The sequence below is a fragment of the Mizuhopecten yessoensis genome, unplaced genomic scaffold (genome assembly GCF_002113885.1).
Source record: "Mizuhopecten yessoensis strain PY_sf001 unplaced genomic scaffold, ASM211388v2 scaffold10867, whole genome shotgun sequence".
NCBI classification, from domain to species: Eukaryota; Metazoa; Mollusca; class Bivalvia; order Pectinida; family Pectinidae; genus Mizuhopecten; species Mizuhopecten yessoensis.
This window is the reverse complement of record NW_018408761.1, coordinates 135858-162042: the sequence shown is the minus strand read 5'-3', so window position 1 is coordinate 162042 and position 26185 is coordinate 135858. Positions and strand designations below refer to the sequence as shown.

The following is a 26185-nucleotide window of genomic DNA, read 5'->3' as shown; positions in this document are numbered from 1 at the left end:
GAAATCTATTTGGCTTGGTTCTCACTATGAGAAACTTGAGTCTCATTCAACACGACGCCTTTATACCCCTTCGTTTAATTATGTTTATGTGAAACATTGAATTATGATATCACACTTGTATTACATGTATTTGATCCTCTAGCTAAGTAGTGGAAATCAAAATCCTACGGCTGGTTTTTTAATTTTTAATACTTCACAATGAAAATCAAATATTGTTTTCAAGACATTTTGTCTACCAAAGAATCAAAGTGAAACAAGTTCCAATGGTTTGCAAAGAATAAAACAGATGTCTCCATATGTGTTTTACATAAGATGTCTTTATTCAATTCATATTTGATCCACAAATACTAGGTAAATATTGAGCCTTACAAAAAATCTTTACACAGATGACTGAGGATGGACAAATGGATACAAATGTACGACAGTGTGATCTACCCCACCGACTCAAATATGTACAAAGCCTGTAAAGGAACTACAGATTACACATTTGTACAATCGTCCACAGTTGGGAACTTCAATGAGTAGTTGCTGAATATGTTTAAACAATCTACAGTTTGGTAACGAGTCCTGAGTCAGGGGCACTTTTTTTGATGAGTTGCTGGATAGGTTTGAACTGTGGGTGGTCTTTATCACCTATAAATTGTAGTAAGACCGCTTCACTAGTAGTTACTGTCGCTCCGCTGTGTCGGAATCGCTGTAATGTAATACACAACCACTCTAAATCAAATTTGAAAGCATTTCAAGTGTTTTCAAGAACAATAAACAAAACTTTCTTCTCTCAAAAACAAGTACCCCGGTATTCAAATAAATTGGAACATAATTGGGCAGATGTCTTTCCACATTTTTAACAGACATGATAACCTTTCTGACTATCACTCAACGTGACCAGTCATTTGTGTAACGTTTTCTTGCCTCGGTGTAGAAATTGAGTTGGGTGTTAGTTGGCTAAACCACAAACAGAACAATTGATTGCGTTAGTTTTTGGATGGAGAAGGGGCATGAGAATGGGAAATAGAGGGGAAGGAAAGGTGATTTCTGAATATCCACTTAATGTTTTGATCAACAACCATTTAGGCTAACTTGATACGAGAAATGAGCACATATTTATGCCTTCAATTGGATATCCTTTTCCATCACAGGAGAGTTTTTTCACATTGTCTTTCAATCGAACATTATTGAGAAAATTCCTTTCAGAGAGTGATATTTTATATAGTGAAACCTTTATTAATAGACATCAAGAGGAACTCAATTATCACATCAGATAATTTGACAGTAAGGTAGGGGTACATGCAGTAGGTAACAGGTCATCTTGGCAATTGGAGAATGCAGTACAAGTCTTTTGGTTCCATAAAATTATACCAGATATTCCAGGATCTCCTTAAAGTCAGGCATATTTATCAATGATGTTGAGTGTAATTGAATTATCTCCCTTCAACCACAATTTCTTTTGGACAGAGACACAGATAGTAAGTGTAGAGATCCACTCTCTACACATTTCTGATGCTTTTTATCCATAATTATATCTTACATTAGCAGATACAAAAACCTATTCAGTGTGGCAAAATGATTACTTATGCTTTTATATATAATTATAACTTTTTTTTATTTTAATGTTCTTCATGTTACTAAAAACATGTTGTTGGCAATCAGGCCTACCTCAAAAGCAAACAAGCGGTCCATCTGGCTCCTAGAGGAGGTGGCGTCGGCCACGACATGAACCTCAATGTCCCTCGACAGCAGGTCTATGACGGTCTGCTGGACACACACGTGGGCCTAGGAAAGATACCAAGTAAGTTCAAACAGTATTTTGTGAGAAAATGTATTCTTCCTCACAACTGTTGATCATGAGCTTAGGCTATTTTTATGATGATAATTAACAGAGCTCCACCTCTTCCTGGTTGAGGAGATTTCTCATTTCTTCCATTTAATGATTGTCTCCATTTTTATCCTCTCCTTTTAGATTTTTCAAGCCACTACATGTGTCTTTGGGATTGTCTTACCTCTTTTCCCAGCCAGGTCATTTTACCAGAAACATTTCACAACCTGTGGAAAAAGATTTTGTTTCACCCTCTGTGGAATCAAGAAAAATAATGGAAATACTTGTACAAATGATATATTTTACCATTTTCTGAAGTGAAATAATATATAGAATGTATCCCCAGACTGGCTGAGGTAATATACCCAGACTGGCTGAGGTAATATACCCAGACTGGCTAAGGTAATATCCCCAGACTGGCTGAGGTAATATACCATGACTGGCTGAGGTAATATCCTCAGACTGGCTGAGGTAATATACCCAGACTGGCTGAGGTAATATACCCAGACTGGCTGAGGTAATATCCCCAGACTGGCTGAGGTAAAAGAAAGATTTGCCAAAAAGTTGCAATGGAATCATTGTAGTAAAAAACACCACTAAGTGTATCAATATGAATTAAAAGCATTCTCAAGTTGAATATACTAGCTTCTGTAACATTTTTAAATACAGCAAATACTATCAGTTTATCACAGTAGCAATATATACATTGCTTGAAGAATAACTGAAATAAAAATGGTGCTTGTGTTTGATATCTGACCAATGTTGCGTTCACATACAAAAAATGTCAGCTTTCTATTGCTCTATGTCTGCATTTTCTTACATCAATACCCAAATCATAAGATTATGAGAAGTTCTTTTTACACAACCAATGCAATTTCCCATGTGAAGTTTCGATGACTAGTACGGTATGTACACTGTCACCTTCATCAAACAAATGACCAGTGAAGCGTATGCACACAAAGGTATAAACTGTGTACGAGTTGTCCACAAAATCGATGTCAAATTCCGCTACGCTGTAAGCGTATGTATAATAGTTGGTATATATGTATCAAAGCGACTTGATTCAGCTACGCTTTGTTTAATACTTAGTCAAAGATGTGCGAGAGTCTTTGAGCCCCTCGTCTTGATTTAGAACTGGCCCACTGCAGTGTATCCAGATGACTTCCTTTATCTGCCGCTTGAACAGATCACTCTCTGTCCAAAATTGTGGAGTTGTACCAGTCAATCACATGATAAGAATCATAAGAATTTTGTATCAATATACTTGTTACCCTGGAATTTCTTATATATACCTTTCACCTGGGCCTTTTTACCTCATTAACAATTCCGCTTTGGGTATCCCTTTATTATTTCCCTTTGTGGGTTTATTACCACTAAAATCCTGTACCTGAGAACATCTTACCTCTATACCCAGGAGGACTACATGCTGGACATCCCCCCCACAGAGAGTCTTCATCTTCTCCTCAACCTCCGGTAACATCATGCTGAACTTGGTCTTTTCGAATTTACCAACAGCATGACTGATGTCCAGTTCAGCCACTGTACTCCCCAGACCTTTTGGATACTGATAAACAGAGGTTAAAGTTCATATTCACATTTAACAAATTTTAAAAACATTTTAGGCAAAGCAAAATCTCTTTGATGAAATATTAAGCACAAAACAAATTTACGGCAGACCATACTTTGTTCCTATTTTCAAGAAATTATGAAATCACATACTTGTGTGTAACACTGTGTAAGAAAATAAACAGCTTTTATTAACAGTAGTAGCTATTTTAGATGAATGTGAAAGTACTAATCAAAACAATTTTGTAAAAAGCCAACTCACTTGTTCAGTCACAATTACTGGAATGTTCAAAAGCTTAGAGGCTTCAAGCTGAAAATATATGTAAAGTATACAAAAATTCATGTCTTTTTTTACCTTGACTTTGTCGTTCGTACTTTTTTTCAGAACTTTATATATATATCTTGCCATTTATATGAAAATGACACCACAAAATGGCAATTATTAATTAATGTAGCAGAACTGGACTGGGTTGGTCGCCAACGACCAGGCAGTCTAGGATTTGGAGGTCTCCGATTTGAATCCCAATTTTGTACATTTCTCTCTCTGTTACATAAAATGTGTGGAAATTTTAATTATGTAGTGGAACTAGACTGGTAGAGCTTAAGTGTAGAATTGGGGGGGGGGGCCCAAGGTTTGAAACCCAGCCTGGCTGTGTAATTCTCTATCCTCTCCTGTTACAGTGGTGACTGTGACCAACCCTTTTTTCAATGCAAGCATACATTAGATACAGGATACAATAATATTTATTTAATGTCGCATATCATAAACACACAAACATTAGCTCGGTAGAGCTATTTCTGCGACAAACATAGGTATGATTCAAAACAAACAAAAACATAGCATGCAAATAAACAGGCCTCCATGGATGAAAAGAATATACATAATGTAGGTGAGCTAAATAAAATACACTAAAGTTATATAAGAAAAGCATTGGGTGTTAGCTAGGCTAAATGCCAGTACATGGCATGGGGATATCCAAACCTGGGTTATAAATAGCCAAAGTTTCCTCTTGCCCTGACACCAGACTTTAGACATTTTGACAGATACAATGTAGATTATCTCCCAACACCACTGACAACTTTCTGTCAAAATGTCTAAAGTCTGGTGTCAGGGTACTCCTATAACATGATAGGCCGCTGGCCATTTTTCTATCAGTTGTGATTTTGTCGACTTGCACCTGTCAACAGTATCTCGCCGTGTTAAACCTCTATATTGCTGGAGTAGGTGTCAGGGCAACCATTTCCACCATCCTCAAAATGTTGCATTTAAAATGCTTAGCCATTGCTGATGCTGCAAGTACACACGTTTATCTTCAAATACCATAAACATTACCAAGAAATATTCCCAAAAGCCTTAATGCAATATCGTAAATTATTATGTAAACTTAATCAGTAAACGGGTTTTTGGGGTGGGGATGCGTCACAAAGCGAAGGCATTCTTCATAAATTTCGCTGAATTTTGTTTCCAAATCATTCAAACATACTATTCTTCCTGCAACTTCAACTATTTCTGCGAAATAATTGATAGCTGGACGGAACCGTTCCTGCATGTCACACACAAAGATCACCGTCTTGTCCAGCGCAAGATTACCAAGACGCTTTGTGGAAGCCATTTTTACGGACAAATACAAGTCACATGATCAACACGATCTTTAAACGCTTTACTTAAAAATTGTATCCACAGCAAACATTTGAAAGATGAGATCGATGAATCTACATCTTAGTCAAGCTTGTGTTTACTTGCAACACGGTTTCGGCAACGTTTGGGAACATATGTGAATAACGTTGAGCTGTCTTAAATTCCACAATCCATTTTAATATGGACCAATCTAAGGTAGTGGATCTCATTCCTACCGCAGATAAATGTACATACACCAGCTGTTACTGGTAAGTCAGCCAACGTAGTAAGGTTGTCGACAACAGAAAAATACTTTCGTTTTACGTATGTTATACACTGGTGTTGCAGCAGACAGGCCCCCAAATTAGCTATGCCCAACTAATTTTTTTTAAACCAAAAGTGATTTATTTCTTGTCATTTTCCTAGAGACTACCATAACCTGATTACAAAACAGCAATCAGAACCATGTTATCTTCAAAATTGGATTTTTACGAATTTTTTGAAATCGTGAAATTTCACAATTGTTTTTTAGCATTTTCCTGAAAACAATCAAAAAAGCGTACAAGGTCAATAACATGGTATATATGGGAGAATTTGTTTTCTCTTTTTTTACCACAATTTCAGAACCAATCTATTCTATTGTAAAATGAAAGATTTCCATGCTAAATATCACCCCTCACTCCGGAGATGATGCTAAAATGTTACTTCACAAAGAGTTACCTCCCCTTACAAAACACAATGAATGACATTAATAATCTCATTTAATTATATATATTGATGCACCAGTCTCAGTGGTAATTACACATCTTCTTTCTTATCGTTCGCCTTTACACTTGAATACCAGTCTCCTCAACAAATCTGGTGGTCTTCTGTGCTAAGGGCATCCACTGGTCCACATAGCTTTTCTTTGAGTGGTAACGTTAACACTCACTCACTCACTCACTAACTGTTGGTGAATGCCATATCTTATCTCTCATGATCAGTGCCTGATGGATCTTCCATGACTGTAAGAGGTGTGCAGTATCCTGCTCTGCTTCTCCACAAGGACACATTGGAGATGAAACAACTTTCATGACTTTGTATAGATGTTGATTGAGTCTGTTGTGTCCTGTCGGAAGATGGTAGTTTGGTCAGATCTTGTTGGTGGTAACTGTCTTGTTGCTGATGGGTGTTGAACAGAGATTTGATGATAGTCTTCATCTCTGTGTAGCAGACTGGATTTTCTTCCTGTTATTGTTCAGCACCATTCTTTGCTAATTTATCGGCTTGTTCATTACCCCAAACTCCACAGTGAGAAGGAATCCACTGTAGAACTGTTGTCAGACTTTTGATGGTGTATAAAGCTTGTTCAAGTTGAGGTTAAGCTTGTCGTTTGTCAAAGCTTGTAGCACAGAGAGGGCATCAGTCAGGAATACTACTTGAGTTGTGTTATCAATTTTGTTTTTGATGGAGTGTGCAGCATGAATAAGGTCTTCTTCAACTTAGTAGTTTGAACAATGTAGGCCTGTTGGTATTGCTTCTGATTGTTGATCTCAGTTGGGGTACTTAATGTATATACCAGCCCCTCCTTTTATTGTGGCATTTGCTTACCCAGGAGTCTGAAGGGTACTTGTCTTCAAGCATACTCATTGTAATTACACATGATCTGATATGTTTTAGTCAGATAAATCATTAAAATAATATTTAAAAACAAAAAATTGTATTTGTACATGGTGTATGATCTGACAAGTTTTATTTATATAAAAAAAAAAAAATGATATTGAAAAACAAAAGCATGTCATATCAATTAGATATGTTTAATGTAAACTATGTACAGACCAACCATTGTATAGTTTTTGTATGTCAGACAACACTGAAACTCGAAATAAATTTAAATTTAGGTCTATTCAATTTCTAACTGTATCAGCGTATGTAAACTAAGTCAAGACTGAGTGACAGTAACTTAATTTAAAAGTTTAATCATTTAGAAACAAGTAAATAGTACCGAAATTTATACAAATATACATCATTTAATGTTTAAAATATATACAGAAAACAAAGAGAACAGATACCTTTACACGATAGGTAAACAACCGTTAATGCAATATCCTTCTAGCGAGTTTTGTCTGGTACAGGTGGGATTTGTTTACGTTTTCGAGGCGAGGTGTCCGCCATATTGGATTTACCGTTATACTACCCCTTGGGATTTCAACAGCATTTTTCATACCAAGAACGGTTTTGACAGATTGGCATATATATATACTTATTTTAAGGGATAATTACTGAACATTTGTATATAATTTTGATGGATGTACTCGGTTTTATAAGGAAATTGTCGCTTCTGCAATATTTCACAATCTCCGCTCCTTGCGTTTCCGCCATGATATTTGTAATATAGACTGTAGTAAAGTGACGAGGGATATCGAAGATAAAATTCCTACCATGTATCCATTTCTATAACATGGACAAGCACGATAAAATCACCGTTCTTCCGATGGTATAAAAGTGTGACGAAATTTTGGCGCGGCGCGAAAATTCAATTGGAGTTATCTCCCCTTAGCTTGGGCATAGCTACCCAAATCATGTTATAGTCACCCAATATTCAGCCCTCTGATAAGTCATACTTAAGTCCTGAATTCGGGTATGAAAGTTGGATATATTATACTGGTAATTCAGTTATTGAAATGATACATAGGCATAGCACCGATAACTTTGTAAATAACATGTCATTATATATGTCAAATAACTTATATTTGATGCATGCAGGCATAATTTGCCTCTGATTGTCCATATCTAAATTTGTGATTATTCCTTATTTTGAGATTGATCCTTATTTGACGTTCATATTCTTCAATACACTCTAGTTATATACTGATTCCTGATCATGTACATATCAATCTGGTAATGTTGGATTCTGTACTTGACATCAAAGCATCACATTTGTATAAAAATAACAACATTTTTATGTTCATCATATGGAAAATTAAAACTAAATGCTATGTTTTGCAAGGAGCATAATATGATGATTTGATCCATGGTGGTCCATGAACTCGAACAATAAATCTCCAGTGTCTTCCTCTTGTTTTTCTCTCCCTTTGTTTTTCATTTCCTTTTCATTATCTCGTTTATATTTCGTCAAATCATTTCTTTTTTTTGATTAAAGATTAACCAAAGTATTTTTAAGATTTTTTACGTTCCTGAAGAGCACTCCTTTTTATTCTGACATTTACCGGAAAGTCTTAATCGTACAACTATATCGTGTTGTTTAATCCAAAACTTCCAAATAAGTCTTTTACAGTTGTTTTACTGCTTCCATTCTCGCCTTTTAAACATAGTTGAGCTGTTCTGTAATATCAAAAATGATGACATTAGTTTCTCTTCTTTTTCTTCCTCTTATTTCTGCAAATGAAATGACTAAATCTGTACTCTGTGAAAGGGTTCCCTTTGTGTTTGCTGTTGAAGCGTCCTCTTTGGCGATTTGGCTGATAGTTTAATAAAGATAGTTCACTGGCATTACATTTTATCGTGAACAAGAAAAAACAAAGGCTATGTGACTTAGATTGATAAACGGACTTTACATGATATGCCAATAATCTATGATGTGTGGCAGATTTTAATTGTACTAAGCCACAACCATCAATGGCTTAAAGCCAGTATGCCTCTACAAAGCTAGTACATAAATAAGAGAAAATTAAGCTCTGTATGACCTAGGCATAAATAAACTTAAGATCATTTGTTGTTAGTTAGTATTCAATTTGGTCACAAAAAGATTGACATGTTAAAAATCCAGTGGACGTGCCAACCTTCCACATTTTTCTTGGACAAGAAATCGCGAGACAAAATCTTATAGAAGAGTAAAAATAATAAAAAAAGTTGTACATAAATGAACCATATTTTAAAAAAATGTTATAATTGTGAGATTTAGAAGCTTTTCTTTCAGATTCTGACCCAAAACAATTTTATTATACCCACTTTGATATTCTTGATATTTTTCCTGAACTGTAGTGAATGAATTATATGTGTATCTAAAGTCAGATCTGTGGTCATACATTTATACTTACACTATACTTAAAGATATATGTACTTTTTCTGATACAGGACCTGAAGGACTGCCTCTTCATCAGATTCTACTTTGTATGCTATCTTGAAGTGAACAAAGTCCAAATGCAAATTTCCTTCAGTGTAGTACATGCAACATGCACTGGCTGTTGACTAGATATGGCCTAAACTAGCATAGTTTTTCCCTTGAAAAGTTTCCATACACTGTACCATGAATATTATATAATTATTTTATTTGGATATTGCAGTGAAGAAAATGTATGGAAACTCTGTGAACATGTAAAGGGAAACAATCCAGACAGGCTGGCTTACTGCTATTGTATGTTTATATCTAATGAGAACAAACAGGTAGTGTATTGTTTCATTTCAGATAAAATCTGATTAATCAGTTTATCTTCTCTTACTCGCTCTTCTGTTTGCATGTTTTGATGTATAGCCTTATTTTACCTTATAGTTATTTACTAGAAAGACTTTATTAAATCAAATCCATAAACTCCTTTCATGAAAATATGTCAGTAAAATTTTATAAAAAAAAATTCCGATGAGAAAGATAAGATTTCAATCAACATCCATTAAATTATCATCAAATATTAATTTCTGGCTGAAGCACGAATGATTTCACATAAAACATTCCCAATACCACATTGATAAAGTCCCACCAATTTAGTGTTATTTCTAACTTTTAACAGTCTTTTCTTCTATAGATACCTTTGTGGTACCAAAAATCTAGCTTTGCACCAGATGGAGTTGTTGTTTGGGTAAGTACAAAGACATACTCTCACTTACATATCAGCATATCACAAAAACATACTCTCACTTACATATCAGCATATCACAAAGACATACTCTCTCTTACAAATCACCATATCCCAAAGAAATACTCTCACTTACAAATCAGCATATCACAAAGACATTGTCTCACTTACATATTAGCAAATCACAGAGACATACTCTAACTTACATATCAGCAAATCAAAAAGACATACTCTCACTTACAAATCAGCATATCACAAATACATACTCTCACTTACAAATCAGCATATCACAAATACATACTCTCACTTACAAATCACAAAAACATACTATCACTTACATATCAGCATATCACAAAGACAAAGTCTCACTTACATATCAGCATATCACCAAGACATAGTCTCACTTACATATCAGCATATCACAAAGACATTGTCTCACTTACATATCAGCATATCACAAAGACATAGTCTCACTTACATATCAGCAAATCACAAAGACATACTCTCACGTACATATCAGCAAATCACAAAGACATACTCTCACTTACATATCAGCATATAGCATATCACAAAGACAAACTCTCACTTACATATCAGCATATCTCCAAGACATAGTCTCACTTACATATCAGCAAATCACAAAGACATACTCTCACGTACATATCAGCAAATCACAAAGACGTACTCTCACTTACATATCAGCATATAGCATATCACAAAGACAAACTCTCACTTACATATCAGCATATAGCATATCACAAAGACAAACTCTCACTTACATATCAGCATATCTCCAAGACATAGTCTCACTTACATATCACATACTCTAACTTACATATCAGCATATCACAAAGATCAGCATATCACAAAGACATACACAATATGTACTCTCACTTACATAGACATACTCTCACTTACAAATCAGCATATCACAAAGACATTCTATCACTTACATATCACCATATCCCAAAGAAATACTCTCACTTACATATCAGCAAATCACAAAGACATACTCTAACTTACATATCAGCATATCACAAAGACAAAGACTCACTTACATATCAGCATATCAAAAAGACATAGTCTTACTTACATATCAGCATATCACAAAAAGACATACTCTCACTTACATATCATCATATCACAAAGACATACCATAAAGACATTCTCTCACTTACATATCACAAAGACATACTCTCTCTTACAAATCACCATATCCCAAAGAAATACTCTCACTTACATATCAGCATATAGCATATCACAAAGACAAACTCTCACTTACATATCAGCATATCAAAAAGACATAGTCTCACTTACATATCAGCATCATAGTCTCACTTACATATCAGCATCATAGTCTCACTTACATATCAGCAAATCACAAAGACATACTCTCACGTACATATCAGCAAATCACAAAGACGTACTCTCACTTACATATCAGCATATAGCATATCACAAAGACAAACTCTCACTTACATATCAGCATATCCCAAAGACATACTCTCACTTACAAATAAGCATATCATAAAGACATACTCTAACTTAAATATCAGCATATCACAACGACAAAGTCTCACTTACATATCAGCATATCACAAAAAGACATACTCTCACTTACATATCACATATCAGCATATCACAAAGACAAAGACTCACTTACATATCAGCATATCACGAAGACATATTCTCACTTATATATCAGCATATCACAAAGACATAATCTCACTTACATATCAGCATATCACCAAGACATAGTCTCAATTACATATCAGCATATCACAAAGATCAGCATATCACAAAGACATACTATCACTTACATATCACCAAATCCCAAAGAAATACTCTCACTTACATATCAGCATATCAAAAAGACATAGTCTCACTTACATACCAGCAAATCACAAAGACATACTCTCACGTACATATCAGCAAATCACAAAGACATACTCTAACTTAAATATCAGCATATCACAACGACAAAGTCTCACTTACATATCAGCATATCCCAAAGACATACTCTCACTTACAAATCAGCATATCACAAAGACATAGGCTCACTTACATATCAGCAAATCACAAAGACATACTCTCACTTACATATCAGCATATCACAAAGACATACTCTCACTTACAAATAAGCATATCATAAAGACATACTCTCACTTAAATATCAGCATATCACAAAGACAAAGTCTCACTTACATATCAGCATATCACAAAGACATAGTCTCACTTACATATCAGCATATCACAAAGACATACTCTCACTTACAAATAAGCATATCATAAAGACATACTCTCACTTAAATATCAGCATATCACAAAGACAAAGTCTCACTTACATATCAGCATATCACAAAGACATACTCTCACTTACATATCACAAAGACATACTCTCACCTACAAATTAGCATATCACAAAGACATACTCTCACTTACAAATAAGCATATCACAAAGACATACACAATATGTACTCTCACTTACATATTAGCATATGACAAAGACATACTGTCACTTACATATCAGCATATCACAAAGACATACACAATATGTACTCCCTCTTACATATCAGAATATCACATAGACATACTCTCACTTACATATCAGCATATCACAAAGACAAAGTCTCACTTACATATCAGCATATCACATAGACATAGTCTCACATACATATCAGCATATCACAAAGACATACTGTCACCTACATATCAGCATATCACAAAGACATACACAATATGTACTCTCACTTACATATTAGCATATCACAAAGACATACTGTCACTTACATATCAGCATATCACAAAGACATACACAATATGTACTCTCACTTACATATCAGAATATCACATAGACATACTCTCACTTACATATCAGCATATCACAAAGACAAAGTCTCACTTACATATCAGCATATCACAAAGACATAGTCTCACATACATATCAGCATATCACCAAGACATAGTCTCACTTACATATCAGCATATCACAAAGACGTACTCTCACTTACATATCAGGAAATCACAAAGACATACTCTCACTTACATATCAACATATCACAAAGACATACTTTCACTTACATATCAGCATATCACAAAGACATACTGTCACTTACATATTAGCATATCACAAAGACATAGTCTCACTTACACATCAGCATATCACAAAGACATACACAATATGTACTCTCACTTACATATCAGAATATCACATAGACATACTCTCACTTACATATCAGCAAATCACAAAGACATACTCTCACTCACATATCAGCATATCACAAAGACATACTCTCACTTACATATCAGGATATCACAAAGACATAGTCTCACTTACACATCAGCATATCACAAAGACATACACAATATGTACTCTTACTTACATATCAGAATATGACATAGACATACTCTCACTAACATATCAGGGAATCACAAAGACATACTCTCACTTACATATCATCATATCCCAAAGACATACTCTCACTTACATATCAGCATATCACAAAAAGACATCCCCTCACTTACATATCAGCATATCACAAAAAGACATACCCTCACTTACATATCAGCATATCACAAAAAGACATCCCCTCACTTACATATCAGCATATCACAAAAAGACATCCCCTCACTTACATATCAGCATATCACAAAGACATACACAATATGTACTCTTACTTACATATCAGAATATCACATAGACATACTCTCACTAACATATCAGGAAATCACAAAGACATACTCTCACTTACATATCAGCATATCACAAATACATACACAATATGTACTCTCACTTACATATCATCATATCACAAAGACATACACAATATGTACTCTCACTTACAAATCAGCATATCACAAAGGCATTCACAATTTGTACTCTTGCTTTCATATCAGAATATCACATAGACACACTCTCACTAACATATCAGGAAATCACAAAGACATCCTCTCACTCACATATCAGAATATAAAAAAGAAATACTCTCACTTACATATTAGCATATCACAAAGACAAAATCTCACTTACATATCAGGAAATCACAAAGACATTCTCTCACTTACATATCATCATATCACAAAGACATACTGTCACTTACATATCAGCATATCACAAAGACAAAGTCTCACTTACATATCAGCATATCACAAAGACATACACTATATGTACTCTCACTTACATATCAGCATATCACAAAGACAAAGTCTCACTTAAATATCAGCAAATCACAAAGACATACTCTCACTCACATATCAGCATATCACAGAGACATACTCTCACTTACATATCAGCAAATCACAAAGACATACTCTCACTTACATATCAGCATATCACAAAGACAAAATCTCACTTACATATCAGCATATCATAAAGACATACTCTCACTTACATATCAGCATATCACAAAGACATTGTCTCACTTACATATCAGCATATCATAAAGACATACTCTCACTTATGTATCTGCAATGCTTCATACCAATATAAATGTGTCTCAAGGCAGAATCCACTAAGTCTTTCTTGACTTTAGCAGACTAGACTGTAATGAGAAATACCATTCAGTAGCTGTAATCTATCTATACATCTACAGATAAAGGGAGTATAATTATTATGGTATTTCAGTCTTGATTACTTCAAAGCTAAAAATCAAACCTGTAAACTGTAGCAAGTGTTTGGTATGTTCTCGAAGTAAAACAAGTTTACCATGTAATGCTTCCCTGTTGTATTTGTACCTTGCGATATTTGTGATACTTCCATGTGATCTTTGTACCATTTGCGATATTTGTAGGACTACCATGTGATATTTGTCTACAATGAGGGTGATGTGTCACTGGTTTATGACCTGGATACAAAGCTGCCATTTCCTTGCGACTTTACCGAGTATGCTGCCAAGGGGATTCGACCTAATAAGACTGTGAAAAAACAGTACCACAGGTAGGCTAGTTCACGCTTCCAACTAAATAACTGTACATGAGGTGCACACCCATCCACTAGGGTTGTACCACATTGCTGGAAGAGCTAGATTGCCAGTAATACAGTGTTATGCTATTTCCCCCTCTGAAAAGTGTTGTCTGGAGAATTGGATTTGGGGATCATGTGGGTCCCTCCTGTGTCCTGATGCACCTTCCCTAGCCACCCAGAACTTGCTTCACAAGGTATAATAGGATCCCACTGGTGCCACCATAGGTAAGGTAGACATTGCTGAACTAGTGAGCTTGTCTCAGGGTGTTATCCCTCGCTGGTAAATAGCCAAGAAATTCCCTTTATATTCCTCAAATGTTACACAGCATGGATGTTAGGCCAGTGTGATCTCCCATACAATAGTTCCACCGTTGAGTTATTTACATCCTTTCTGAATAAAAAAAACATGTATCTGTTTCTGTTGGTCAGTTTTACTTTTTATTTGTTATTCTTAGTCATCCGCTACAGAGCTAGGGTATCTAGCCTTTTGAAGACTTACATTGTAGGATTCAGAAACCTGGGATGAGGTTGCAACACAAACCTATATCTTTACATTTTCACCACATATATTAACATATGATAAATAGATGCATTGCATAAAACATATAACTGCTTGTGAGGATAAACATATTCCTCCAAAGACTCGCTAAGAACAACATCTGTCAATTCAAAGCATGCATAATCAGGTCCAAAGGCAACAGAGCATAGACAATTAAATATATTCAAGTAACAAGAGCTTATCTACACCCATATTTCAAAATTTACATGTATTAACATGTAGACAAATTTCCAAAAGAATGTGGATCTTACATATACAGATGTACATATATATATGGTAGGTAAGTGAAGAAACAGGGCTTTGTTTAGCGACCTCATCCAAGGTTGTTTAATTGCAAGATCTTAAAGGGTGGATGGACATAGTAGCTTTAAATTGATGATATATCAAATTTATGTCAATCAAACATTGAGCTACGATTCTCCCAGCTACCTCGACCTACATACTGAATTGAGCTTTGAATATGGATATGTAATAAATGATATAGCGATACCTTTATTAAATACATTGTAATGAAGCTGTATTTTTTATCAAACTATGATCTTGGATTGTTATATAGTTTCTTAGTGAGAGTAAGGAAAATGTTATTCTATTGCATGTGTTTGATGAATTTATAAATGCAGTCAGGTAGTGTGTTATTCTGTAGACATGTATTACTGTAGACAGCATGAAATACTGATTATCATTGGTCACACATGCAAACAACTGTTGCAGGAAATTTCGAGTCATACCTGGGTTGAAGTTCCTGTCTACATTTGCCTCGGACAGATCACACATGTTGGATGCTAACAAACAGTGGCTCAGCGATCCACCACTTTACCCCTGTATACAGACTTCAGGTAGGGGTTCAAATTACATTCTGAAATACAATACAAGCTGTAATGAAATATTTGTTCACTATTTCATAATTCAGTTTTGAATGTGTCTTTCAATACGAAATGAACAACCAAATTAAGATATTGTACATTGATCAATTTCATGTTTTGTTATGTTGCTTATACATGTTATTGCTATTGTTTCAGATTCTACAAACAATATACAAGATTACATTTCTATGGACCCAGCTGTGGGGGTAGGGGTTGTACTTGATTTTGAAGGACTTATAGACAAATTCTCTAGAAAGACATAATGTTGAACCTATGGCTGTTACAGCGTTGGGTGAAGGTATTAAGGGACTTGAGGTAGTCATTTACCTTTTTTGTAATAATTTCAGGAGCTTAAAACATTTACTTATAGAACGCAATGTACATGTATTCTATATTTTTATAGGTTTGGTTTTACATGAGTCCACCCTTTGATGTTTTAGTTGTGCGTTATTTAAGTGTGAGTTTATTTTTTATTACCTTTTTGTGCGAATTTAAAGCATACAAAAGTGTTACGTAATTGTTTAATTTATTTTTATCTGTTTCCATACCAAATATGTGAAAAACTGGTGTCTTGTATCAACCAAATGCTAATCTAGAGTAGTGCCGAGTGATCTGTGACCAACTTCAAGATTGCAATATTGATCAACTACTTAACATGGATATCATGCTGATGAATGCAACCATCCCATGTTGATGGTGAAATCAGTATTTATTAATCCAATGGGTGTTTTAATACTGAAGGGAAACTGTACTTGGTGGAAATAGTCCTCTCTTTGAGGCTAAATGACCAAGGACCAAATGATATGTTTTGAGATGATTCGAAATCGAAGATGGCCAACCTGACCTCCAATTGGCCAGGATATTTTTGAGTTTATCATAAGTTCTAACAGGCATATTTTAACAACATGCATATGGATAATCCTTGTGACAGGCCGGGAGATTTTTGATTAATTCTTAAATAACTGAAAGAGGTTAACATGCTTCTCTTAATACACCTCTCGAATGTAATTTTGATTGTAAGCCTCAATAAGAAATCCAGTATGGCCACCAAGATTACAAATTATCAGAAACATTTTCAACTGAGTTGTGCTGTAGCTAAGATAACATAAATACGGATGAACGAACCTGTTATACATGGCGATGTCAATATGCATATTTCATGGCCAATCGTTTAGCTAGAGTTTTTACTAGGTTTAGTTTAATTACCCAGAATGCTTTGCCGTGTGCATAAAAGGTAGCACTAGTAAGTATTAATATTTTCACGTGAGTCAACGGGAGGTGACAATGACAAATTAAAATAGCTCCTTAATATTTAGTGCATCCAATAGTATATAACTAAGATATTCAATTGTTTTTTTATAATTCCCAAATTAAAATCCTTCCGTGTTACTTACCTATTAGGCATACAGACATAAATTAACGTGGAAATGTAATGAATTACAGTGCTCGAGAGACTACTGATAAAATTTACCATTGCATGACATTAAACATTTGAATTGTGATACAACCAGCGAATGTTTCTATCGTTACGTCATTTAACCTGTGAAGTGTAACACAGCTACGTATACGTACACTGTAAACTTTTTATGTAACCTACCTTGATCTGCGATTAGGAGTATACTGTCACAGTGTGACCTACATATACATGGGTCTTCTGTGGCGTTAATTCTCTGGTCATTGGTTAAATATTCATTGGTATGTTTAAATGAATATAACATATAACATGTAAATTTCTTAACTTACCCTTTCTTAGTGTTATTGATAGAATGACTTTAAAGTAAACTTTTTAACTGACTATTTCTTAGTGTTATTGATAGAATTAATACTATGTATACCACTTTTTAAAGGAATTATCAAAATAGGATTATTGGTGAATCTTGTTGCAAGCTATGATGACCATTTTGTCCAATGTTTTATTGCAAAACGTCCAATGATCATCTCTTTCGTGTACTTATAATCATATGGGTGACGTAGTCAATATTTTAGCAAATTGATATTCCTAAGTTGATCTCCATCAATTTACATGTCAGACATGTGACCAGTATTTTTTATGTTTATAAATATTTTAAGATTTTTAACTGACGTGAGTTATTATTTTACCTTGCACAACATACCTGTTGTCAGGGTGCTGCATCCGTCTTCTAAAAAACAAGCATGAATAAAAGTAATATACATCAACGTGGTCAACGGTGTCCAAAACATGACACGACCACTTCACAGGAACAGCAAGATGATGTGTTCACGATATCTACCTCGTTGGCTCCTGTACGAAAGGCCATCCGCCTTGTTCCAATAAATGATATTGATCAAAATTTTCAGGTCAAAGGTCAAAGTTATAAACATCTTCAAATGACTTCTAATATAACTACGGGGAATAGGGTAATGATATATGGCTGTTACGGGGAATGGAATAATGCTATATGGCTATTACAGTGAATAGAGTAATGCTATATGGCTGTTATAGGGAATAGAGTAATGCTATATGGCTGTTACGGGGAATGGAGTAATGCAATATGACTGTTACGGGGAATGGAGTAATGCAATATGGCTGTAACGGGGAATAGAGTAATGCTATATGACTGTTACGGGGAATAGAGTAATGCTATATGACTGTTACGGGGAATAGAGTAATGCTATTTGGCTGTTATGGGGGAATAGAGTAATGCTATATGGCTGTTACGGGGAAAAGAGTAATGCTATTTGGCTGTTACGGGGAATAGAGTAATGCTATATGGCTGTTACGGGGAATAGAGTAATGCTATATGGCTGTTACGGGGAATAGAGTAATGCTATATGGCTGTTACGGGGAATAGAGTAATGCTATATGGCTGTTACGGGGAATAGAGTAATGCTATATGGCTGTTACGGGGAATAGAGTAATGCTATATGGCTGTTACGGGGAATAGAGTAATGCTATATGGCTGTTACGGGGAATAGAGTAATGCTATATGGCTGTTACGGGGAATAGAGTAATGCTATATGGCTGTTACGGGGAATAGAGTAATGCTATATGGCTGTTACGGGGAATAGAGTAATGCTATATGGCTGTTACGGGGAATAGAGTAATGCTATATGGCTGTTACGGGGAATAGAGTAATGCTATATGGCTGTTACGGGGAATAGAGTAATGCTATATGGCTGTTACGGGGAATAGAGTAATGCTATATGGCTGTTACGGGGAATAGAGTAATGCTATATGGCTGTTACGGGGAATAGAGTAATGCTATATGGCTGTTACGGGGAATAGAGTAATGCTATATGGCTGTTACGGGGAATAGAGTAATGCTATATGGCTGTTACGGGGAATAGAGTAATGCTATATGGCTGTTACGGGGAATAGAGTAATGCTATATGGCTGTTACGGGGAATAGAGTAATGCTATATGGCTGTTACGGGGAATAGAGTAATGCTATATGGCTGTTACGGGGAATAGAGTAATGCTATATGGCTGTTACGGGGAATAGAGTAATGCTATATGGCTGTTACGGGGAATAGAGTAATGCTATATGGCTGTTACGGGGAATAGAGTAATGCTATATGGCTGTTACGGGGAATAGAGTAATGCTATATGGCTGTTACGGGGAATAGAGTAATGCTATATGGCTGTTACGGGGAATAGAGTAATGCTATATGGCTGTTACGGGGAATAGAGTAATGCTATATGGCTGTTACGGGGAATAGAGTAATGCTATATGGCTGTTACGGGGAATAGAGTAATGCTATATGGCTGTTACGGGGAATAGAGTAATGCTATATGGCTGTTACGGGGAATAGAGTAATGCTATATGGCTGTTACGGGGAATAGAGTAATGCTATATGGCTGTTACGGGGAATAGAGTAATGCTATATGGCTGTTACGGGGAATAGAGTAATGCTATATGGCTGTTACGGGGAATAGAGTAATGCTATATGGCTGTTACGGGGAATAGAGTAATGCTATATGGCTGTTACGGGGAATAGAGTAATGCTATATGGCTGTTACGGGGAATAGAGTAATGCTATATGGCTGTTACGGGGAATAGAGTAATGCTATATGGCTGTTACGGGGAATAGAGTAATGCTATATGGCTGTTACGGGGAATAGAGTAATGCTATATGGCTGTTACGGGGAATAGAGTAATGCTATATGGCTGTTACGGGGAATAGAGTAATGCTATATGGCTGTTACGGGGAATAGAGTAATGCTATATGGCTGTTACGGGGAATAGAGTAATGCTATATGGCTGTTACGGGGAATAGAGTAATGCTATATGGCTGTTACGGGGAATAGAGTAATGCTATATGGCTGTTACGGGGAATAGAGTAATGCTATATGGCTGTTACGGGGAATAGAGTAATGCTATATGGCTGTTACGGGGAATAGAGTAATGCTATATGGCTGTTACGGGGAATAGAGTAATGCTATATGGCTGTTACGGGGAATAGAGTAATGCTATATGGCTGTTACGGGGAATAGAGTAATGCTATATGGCTGTTACGGGGAATAGAGTAATGCTATATGGCTGTTACGGGGAATAGAGTAATGCTATATGGCTGTTACGGGGAATAGAGTAATGCTATATGGCTGTTACGGGGAATAGAGTAATGCTATATGGCTGTTACGGGGAATAGAGTAATGCTATATGGCTGTTACGGGGAATAGAGTAATGCTATATGGCTGTTACGGGGAATAGAGTAATGCTATATGGCTGTTACGGGGAATAGAGTAATGCTATATGGCTGTTACGGGGAATAGAGTAATGCTATATGGCTGTTACGGGGAATAGAGTAATGCTATATGGCTGTTACGGGGAATAGAGTAATGCTATATGGCTGTTACGGGGAATAGAGTAATGCTATATGGCTGTTACGGGGAATAGAGTAATGCTATATGGCTGTTACGGGGAATAGAGTAATGCTATATGGCTGTTACGGGGAATAGAGTAATGCTATATGGCTGTTACGGGGAATAGAGTAATGCTATATGGCTGTTACGGGGAATAGAGTAATGCTATATGGCTGTTACGGGGAATAGAGTAATGCTATATGGCTGTTACGGGGAATAGAGTAATGCTATATGGCTGTTACGGGGAATAGAGTAATGCTATATGGCTGTTACGGGGAATAGAGTAATGCTATATGGCTGTTACGGGGAATAGAGTAATGCTATATGGCTGTTACGGGGAATAGAGTAATGCTATATGGCTGTTACGGGGAATAGAGTAATGCTATATGGCTGTTACGGGGAATAGAGTAATGCTATATGGCTGTTACGGGGAATAGAGTAATGCTATATGGCTGTTACGGGGAATAGAGTAATGCTATATGGCTGTTACGGGGAATAGAGTAATGCTATATGGCTGTTACGGGGAATAGAGTAATGCTATATGGCTGTTACGGGGAATAGAGTAATGCTATATGGCTGTTACGGGGAATAGAGTAATGCTATATGGCTGTTACGGGGAATAGAGTAATGCTATATGGCTGTTACGGGGAATAGAGTAATGCTATATGGCTGTTACGGGGAATAGAGTAATGCTATATGGCTGTTACGGGGAATAGAGTAATGCTATATGGCTGTTACGGGGAATAGAGTAATGCTATATGGCTGTTACGGGGAATAGAGTAATGCTATATGGCTGTTACGGGGAATAGAGTAATGCTATATGGCTGTTACGGGGAATAGAGTAATGCTATATGGCTGTTACGGGGAATAGAGTAATGCTATATGGCTGTTACGGGGAATAGAGTAATGCTATATGGCTGTTACGGGGAATAGAGTAATGCTATATGGCTGTTACGGGGAATAGAGTAATGCTATATGGCTGTTACGGGGAATAGAGTAATGCTATATGGCTGTTACGGGGAATAGAGTAATGCTATATGGCTGTTACGGGGAATAGAGTAATGCTATATGGCTGTTACGGGGAATAGAGTAATGCTATATGGCTGTTACGGGGAATAGAGTAATGCTATATGGCTGTTACGGGGAATAGAGTAATGCTATATGGCTGTTACGGGGAATAGAGTAATGCTATATGGCTGTTACGGGGAATAGAGTAATGCTATATGGCTGTTACGGGGAATAGAGTAATGCTATATGGCTGTTACGGGGAATAGAGTAATGCTATATGGCTGTTACGGGGAATAGAGTAATGCTATATGGCTGTTACGGGGAATAGAGTAATGCTATATGGCTGTTACGGGGAATAGAGTAATGCTATATGGCTGTTACGGGGAATAGAGTAATGCTATATGGCTGTTACGGGGAATAGAGTAATGCTATATGGCTGTTACGGGGAATAGAGTAATGCTATATGGCTGTTACGGGGAATAGAGTAATGCTATATGGCTGTTACGGGGAATAGAGTAATGCTATATGGCTGTTACGGGGAATAGAGTAATGCTATATGGCTGTTACGGGGAATAGAGTAATGCTATATGGCTGTTACGGGGAATAGAGTAATGCTATATGGCTGTTACGGGGAATAGAGTAATGCTATATGGCTGTTACGGGGAATAGAGTAATGCTATATGGCTGTTACGGGGAATAGAGTAATGCTATATGGCTGTTACGGGGAATAGAGTAATGCTATATGGCTGTTACGGGGAATAGAGTAATGCTATATGGCTGTTACGGGGAATAGAGTAATGCTATATGGCTGTTACGGGGAATAGAGTAATGCTATATGGCTGTTACGGGGAATAGAGTAATGCTATATGGCTGTTACGGGGAATAGAGTAATGCTATATGGCTGTTACGGGGAATAGAGTAATGCTATATGGCTGTTACGGGGAATAGAGTAATGCTATATGGCTGTTACGGGGAATAGAGTAATGCTATATGGCTGTTACGGGGAATAGAGTAATGCTATATGGCTGTTACGGGGAATAGAGTAATGCTATATGGCTGTTACGGGGAATAGAGTAATGCTATATGGCTGTTACGGGGAATAGAGTAATGCTATATGGCTGTTACGGGGAATAGAGTAATGCTATATGGCTGTTACGGGGAATAGAGTAATGCTATATGGCTGTTACGGGGAATAGAGTAATGCTATATGGCTGTTACGGGGAATAGAGTAATGCTATATGGCTGTTACGGGGAATAGAGTAATGCTATATGGCTGTTACGGGGAATAGAGTAATGCTATATGGCTGTTACGGGGAATAGAGTAATGCTATATGGCTGTTACGGGGAATAGAGTAATGCTATATGGCTGTTACGGGGAATAGAGTAATGCTATATGGCTGTTACGGGGAATAGAGTAATGCTATATGGCTGTTACGGGGAATAGAGTAATGCTATATGGCTGTTACGGGGAATAGAGTAATGCTATATGGCTGTTACGGGGAATAGAGTAATGCTATATGGCTGTTACGGGGAATAGAGTAATGCTATATGGCTGTTACGGGGAATAGAGTAATGCTATATGGCTGTTACGGGGAATAGAGTAATGCTATATGGCTGTTACGGGGAATAGAGTAATGCTATATGGCTGTTACGGGGAATAGAGTAATGCTATATGGCTGTTACGGGGAATAGAGTAATGCTATATGGCTGTTACGGGGAATAGAGTAATGCTATATGGCTGTTACGGGGAATAGAGTAATGCTATATGGCTGTTACGGGGAATAGAGTAATGCTATATGGCTGTTACGGGGAATAGAGTAATGCTATATGGCTGTTACGGGGAATAGAGTAATGCTATATGGCTGTTACGGGGAATAGAGTAATGCTATATGGCTGTTACGGGGAATAGAGTAATGCTATATGGCTGTTACGGGGAATAGAGTAATGCTATATGGCTGTTACGGGGAATAGAGTAATGCTATATGGCTGTTACGGGGAATAGAGTAATGCTATATGGCTGTTACGGGGAATAGAGTAATGCTATATGGCTGTTACGGGGAATAGAGTAATGCTATATGGCTGTTACGGGGAATAGAGTAATGCTATATGGCTGTTACGGGGAATAGAGTAATGCTATATGGCTGTTACGGGGAATAGAGTAATGCTATATGGCTGTTACGGGGAATAGAGTAATGCTATATGGCTGTTACGGGGAATAGAGTAATGCTATATGGCTGTTACGGGGAATAGAGTAATGCTATATGGCTGTTACGGGGAATAGAGTAATGCTATATGGCTGTTACGGGGAATAGAGTAATGCTATATGGCTGTTACGGGGAATAGAGTAATGCTATATGGCTGTTACGGGGAATAGAGTAATGCTATATGGCTGTTACGGGGAATAGAGTAATGCTATATGGCTGTTACGGGGAATAGAGTAATGCTATATGGCTGTTACGGGGAATAGAGTAATGCTATATGGCTGTTACGGGGAATAGAGTAATGCTATATGGCTGTTACGGGGAATAGAGTAATGCTATATGGCTGTTACGGGGAATAGAGTAATGCTATATGGCTGTTACGGGGAATAGAGTAATGCTATATGGCTGTTACGGGGAATAGAGTAATGCTATATGGCTGTTACGGGGAATAGAGTAATGCTATATGGCTGTTACGGGGAATAGAGTAATGCTATATGGCTGTTACGGGGAATAGAGTAATGCTATATGGCTGTTACGGGGAATAGAGTAATGCTATATGGCTGTTACGGGGAATAGAGTAATGCTATATGGCTGTTACGGGGAATAGAGTAATGCTATATGGCTGTTACGGGGAATAGAGTAATGCTATATGGCTGTTACGGGGAATAGAGTAATGCTATATGGCTGTTACGGGGAATAGAGTAATGCTATATGGCTGTTACGGGGAATAGAGTAATGCTATATGGCTGTTACGGGGAATAGAGTAATGCTATATGGCTGTTACGGGGAATAGAGTAATGCTATATGGCTGTTACGGGGAATAGAGTAATGCTATATGGCTGTTACGGGGAATAGAGTAATGCTATATGGCTGTTACGGGGAATAGAGTAATGCTATATGGCTGTTACGGGGAATAGAGTAATGCTATATGGCTGTTACGGGGAATAGAGTAATGCTATATGGCTGTTACGGGGAATAGAGTAATGCTATATGGCTGTTACGGGGAATAGAGTAATGCTATATGACTGTTACGGGGAATAGAGTAATGCTATATGGCTGTTACGGGGAATAGAGTAATGCTATATGACTGTTACGGGGAATAGAGTAATGCTATTTGGCTGTTACGGGGAATAGAGTAATGCTATATGGCTGTTACGGGGAATAGAATAATGCTATATGGCTGTTACGGGGAATGGAGTAATGCTATATGGCTGTTAAGGGGAGTAATGCTATATGGCTGTTGCGGGGAATAGAGTAATGCTATATGACTGTTACGGGGAATAGAGTAATGCTATATGACTGTTACGGGGAATAGAGTAATGCTATATGGCTGTTACGGGGAATAGAATAATGCTATATGACTGTTACGGGGAATAGAGTAATGCTATATAGCTGTTACGGGGAATAGAGTAATGCTATATGGCTGTTACATGCTAGGATGATGAGGTATTCAGTGTATTAAAACAAATGACCTTGACTTCATTCGGGGTCATAGTTGTCATATGTGTAAAAACTTCAATATCATCACGGTATTGTAAGCATGAACACTTCGTAGACAAATGGTAACACGGTACAATATGGCTTGTGTATTAACTGTAGAGAATGATATATTTAAGTTGACAGTGCTAGCAACGTGTTCCTAGTAAATCAATATATAGAATCTGATTTATGTCAAATCCCAGACAAACTGCTATGTCGATATCTCTTGAACATTTTATGCGATGATATTATATGAATTTAAATAATGATAATGATACTAAAACTATCAATCAAGGATACATCTTTCCATTTTTGTGAAAACACCGGAAACAACAGACCAGCAGATTTGTATAAACCGTATCATGTCCATTATAGACAAGAGATCGAGTCATTGATGAACGGTGTTCAGATAAACAATATATTGTACTTCGCCTTACTACCTTTACTGTCAGTGATGGGCCACTATATCCCGGACTTTTCAAAGTGAATAGACT

At 36.7% G+C, this 26185-nt stretch overlaps 2 protein-coding genes across 3 annotated transcripts; one reads left to right on the top strand and one right to left on the bottom strand.

Annotated features, from left to right (window-relative positions):
* Nucleotides 1–209: 209 nt before the first annotated feature.
* On the bottom strand, nt 210–5039 carry LOC110463100 (isochorismatase domain-containing protein 1-like). Its single transcript, XM_021517448.1, has 5 exons — nt 4867–5039; nt 3645–3692; nt 3219–3380; nt 1657–1773; nt 210–694 (listed from the first exon to the last, which is right to left on the bottom strand). The coding sequence occupies exons 1-5, from the start codon at nt 4993–4995 to the stop codon at nt 548–550; spliced, it is 603 nt and encodes a 200-aa protein (XP_021373123.1). The 5' UTR covers nt 4996–5039; the 3' UTR covers nt 210–547.
* A 55-nt stretch (nt 5040–5094) lies between these two features.
* LOC110463101 (protein N-terminal glutamine amidohydrolase-like) lies at nt 5095–18235 on the top strand. 2 transcript variants are annotated; one of them, XM_021517449.1, is made up of 6 exons: nt 5095–5269; nt 9287–9386; nt 9743–9796; nt 14584–14729; nt 16027–16151; nt 16335–18235. In XM_021517449.1, the coding sequence occupies exons 1-6, from the start codon at nt 5202–5204 to the stop codon at nt 16439–16441; spliced, it is 600 nt and encodes a 199-aa protein (XP_021373124.1). In that variant the 5' UTR covers nt 5095–5201; the 3' UTR covers nt 16442–18235. The 2 variants fall into 2 exon arrangements, with proteins under 2 accessions (XP_021373124.1, XP_021373125.1); XM_021517450.1 differs by lacking the exon at nt 5095–5269 and adding an exon at nt 7597–7620.
* Nucleotides 18236–26185: the final 7950 nt, after the last annotated feature.

Bases quoted from the DNA above. Each gene is read 5' to 3' on its own strand.
- LOC110463100 (XM_021517448.1), bottom strand. From the start codon at position 4,995: ATGGCTTCCACAAAGCGTCTTGGTAATCTTGCGCTGGACAAGACGGTG. The intron at 3,693-4,866 runs GTATGTTTGAAT...ATATATTTTCAG, and splicing joins TTGAAGTTGCAGGAAGAATA to CTTGAAGCCTCTAAGCTTTT. The intron at 3,381-3,644 runs GTGAGTTGGCTT...TCTGTTTATCAG, and splicing joins CAGTAATTGTGACTGAACAA to TATCCAAAAGGTCTGGGGAG.
- LOC110463101 (XM_021517449.1), top strand. From the start codon at position 5,202: ATGGACCAATCTAAGGTAGTGGATCTCATTCCTACCGCAGATAAATGT. The intron at 9,387-9,742 runs GTAGTGTATTGT...TTTCTTCTATAG, and splicing joins TATCTAATGAGAACAAACAG to ATACCTTTGTGGTACCAAAA. The intron at 9,797-14,583 runs GTAAGTACAAAG...CGATATTTGTAG, and splicing joins CAGATGGAGTTGTTGTTTGG to GACTACCATGTGATATTTGT.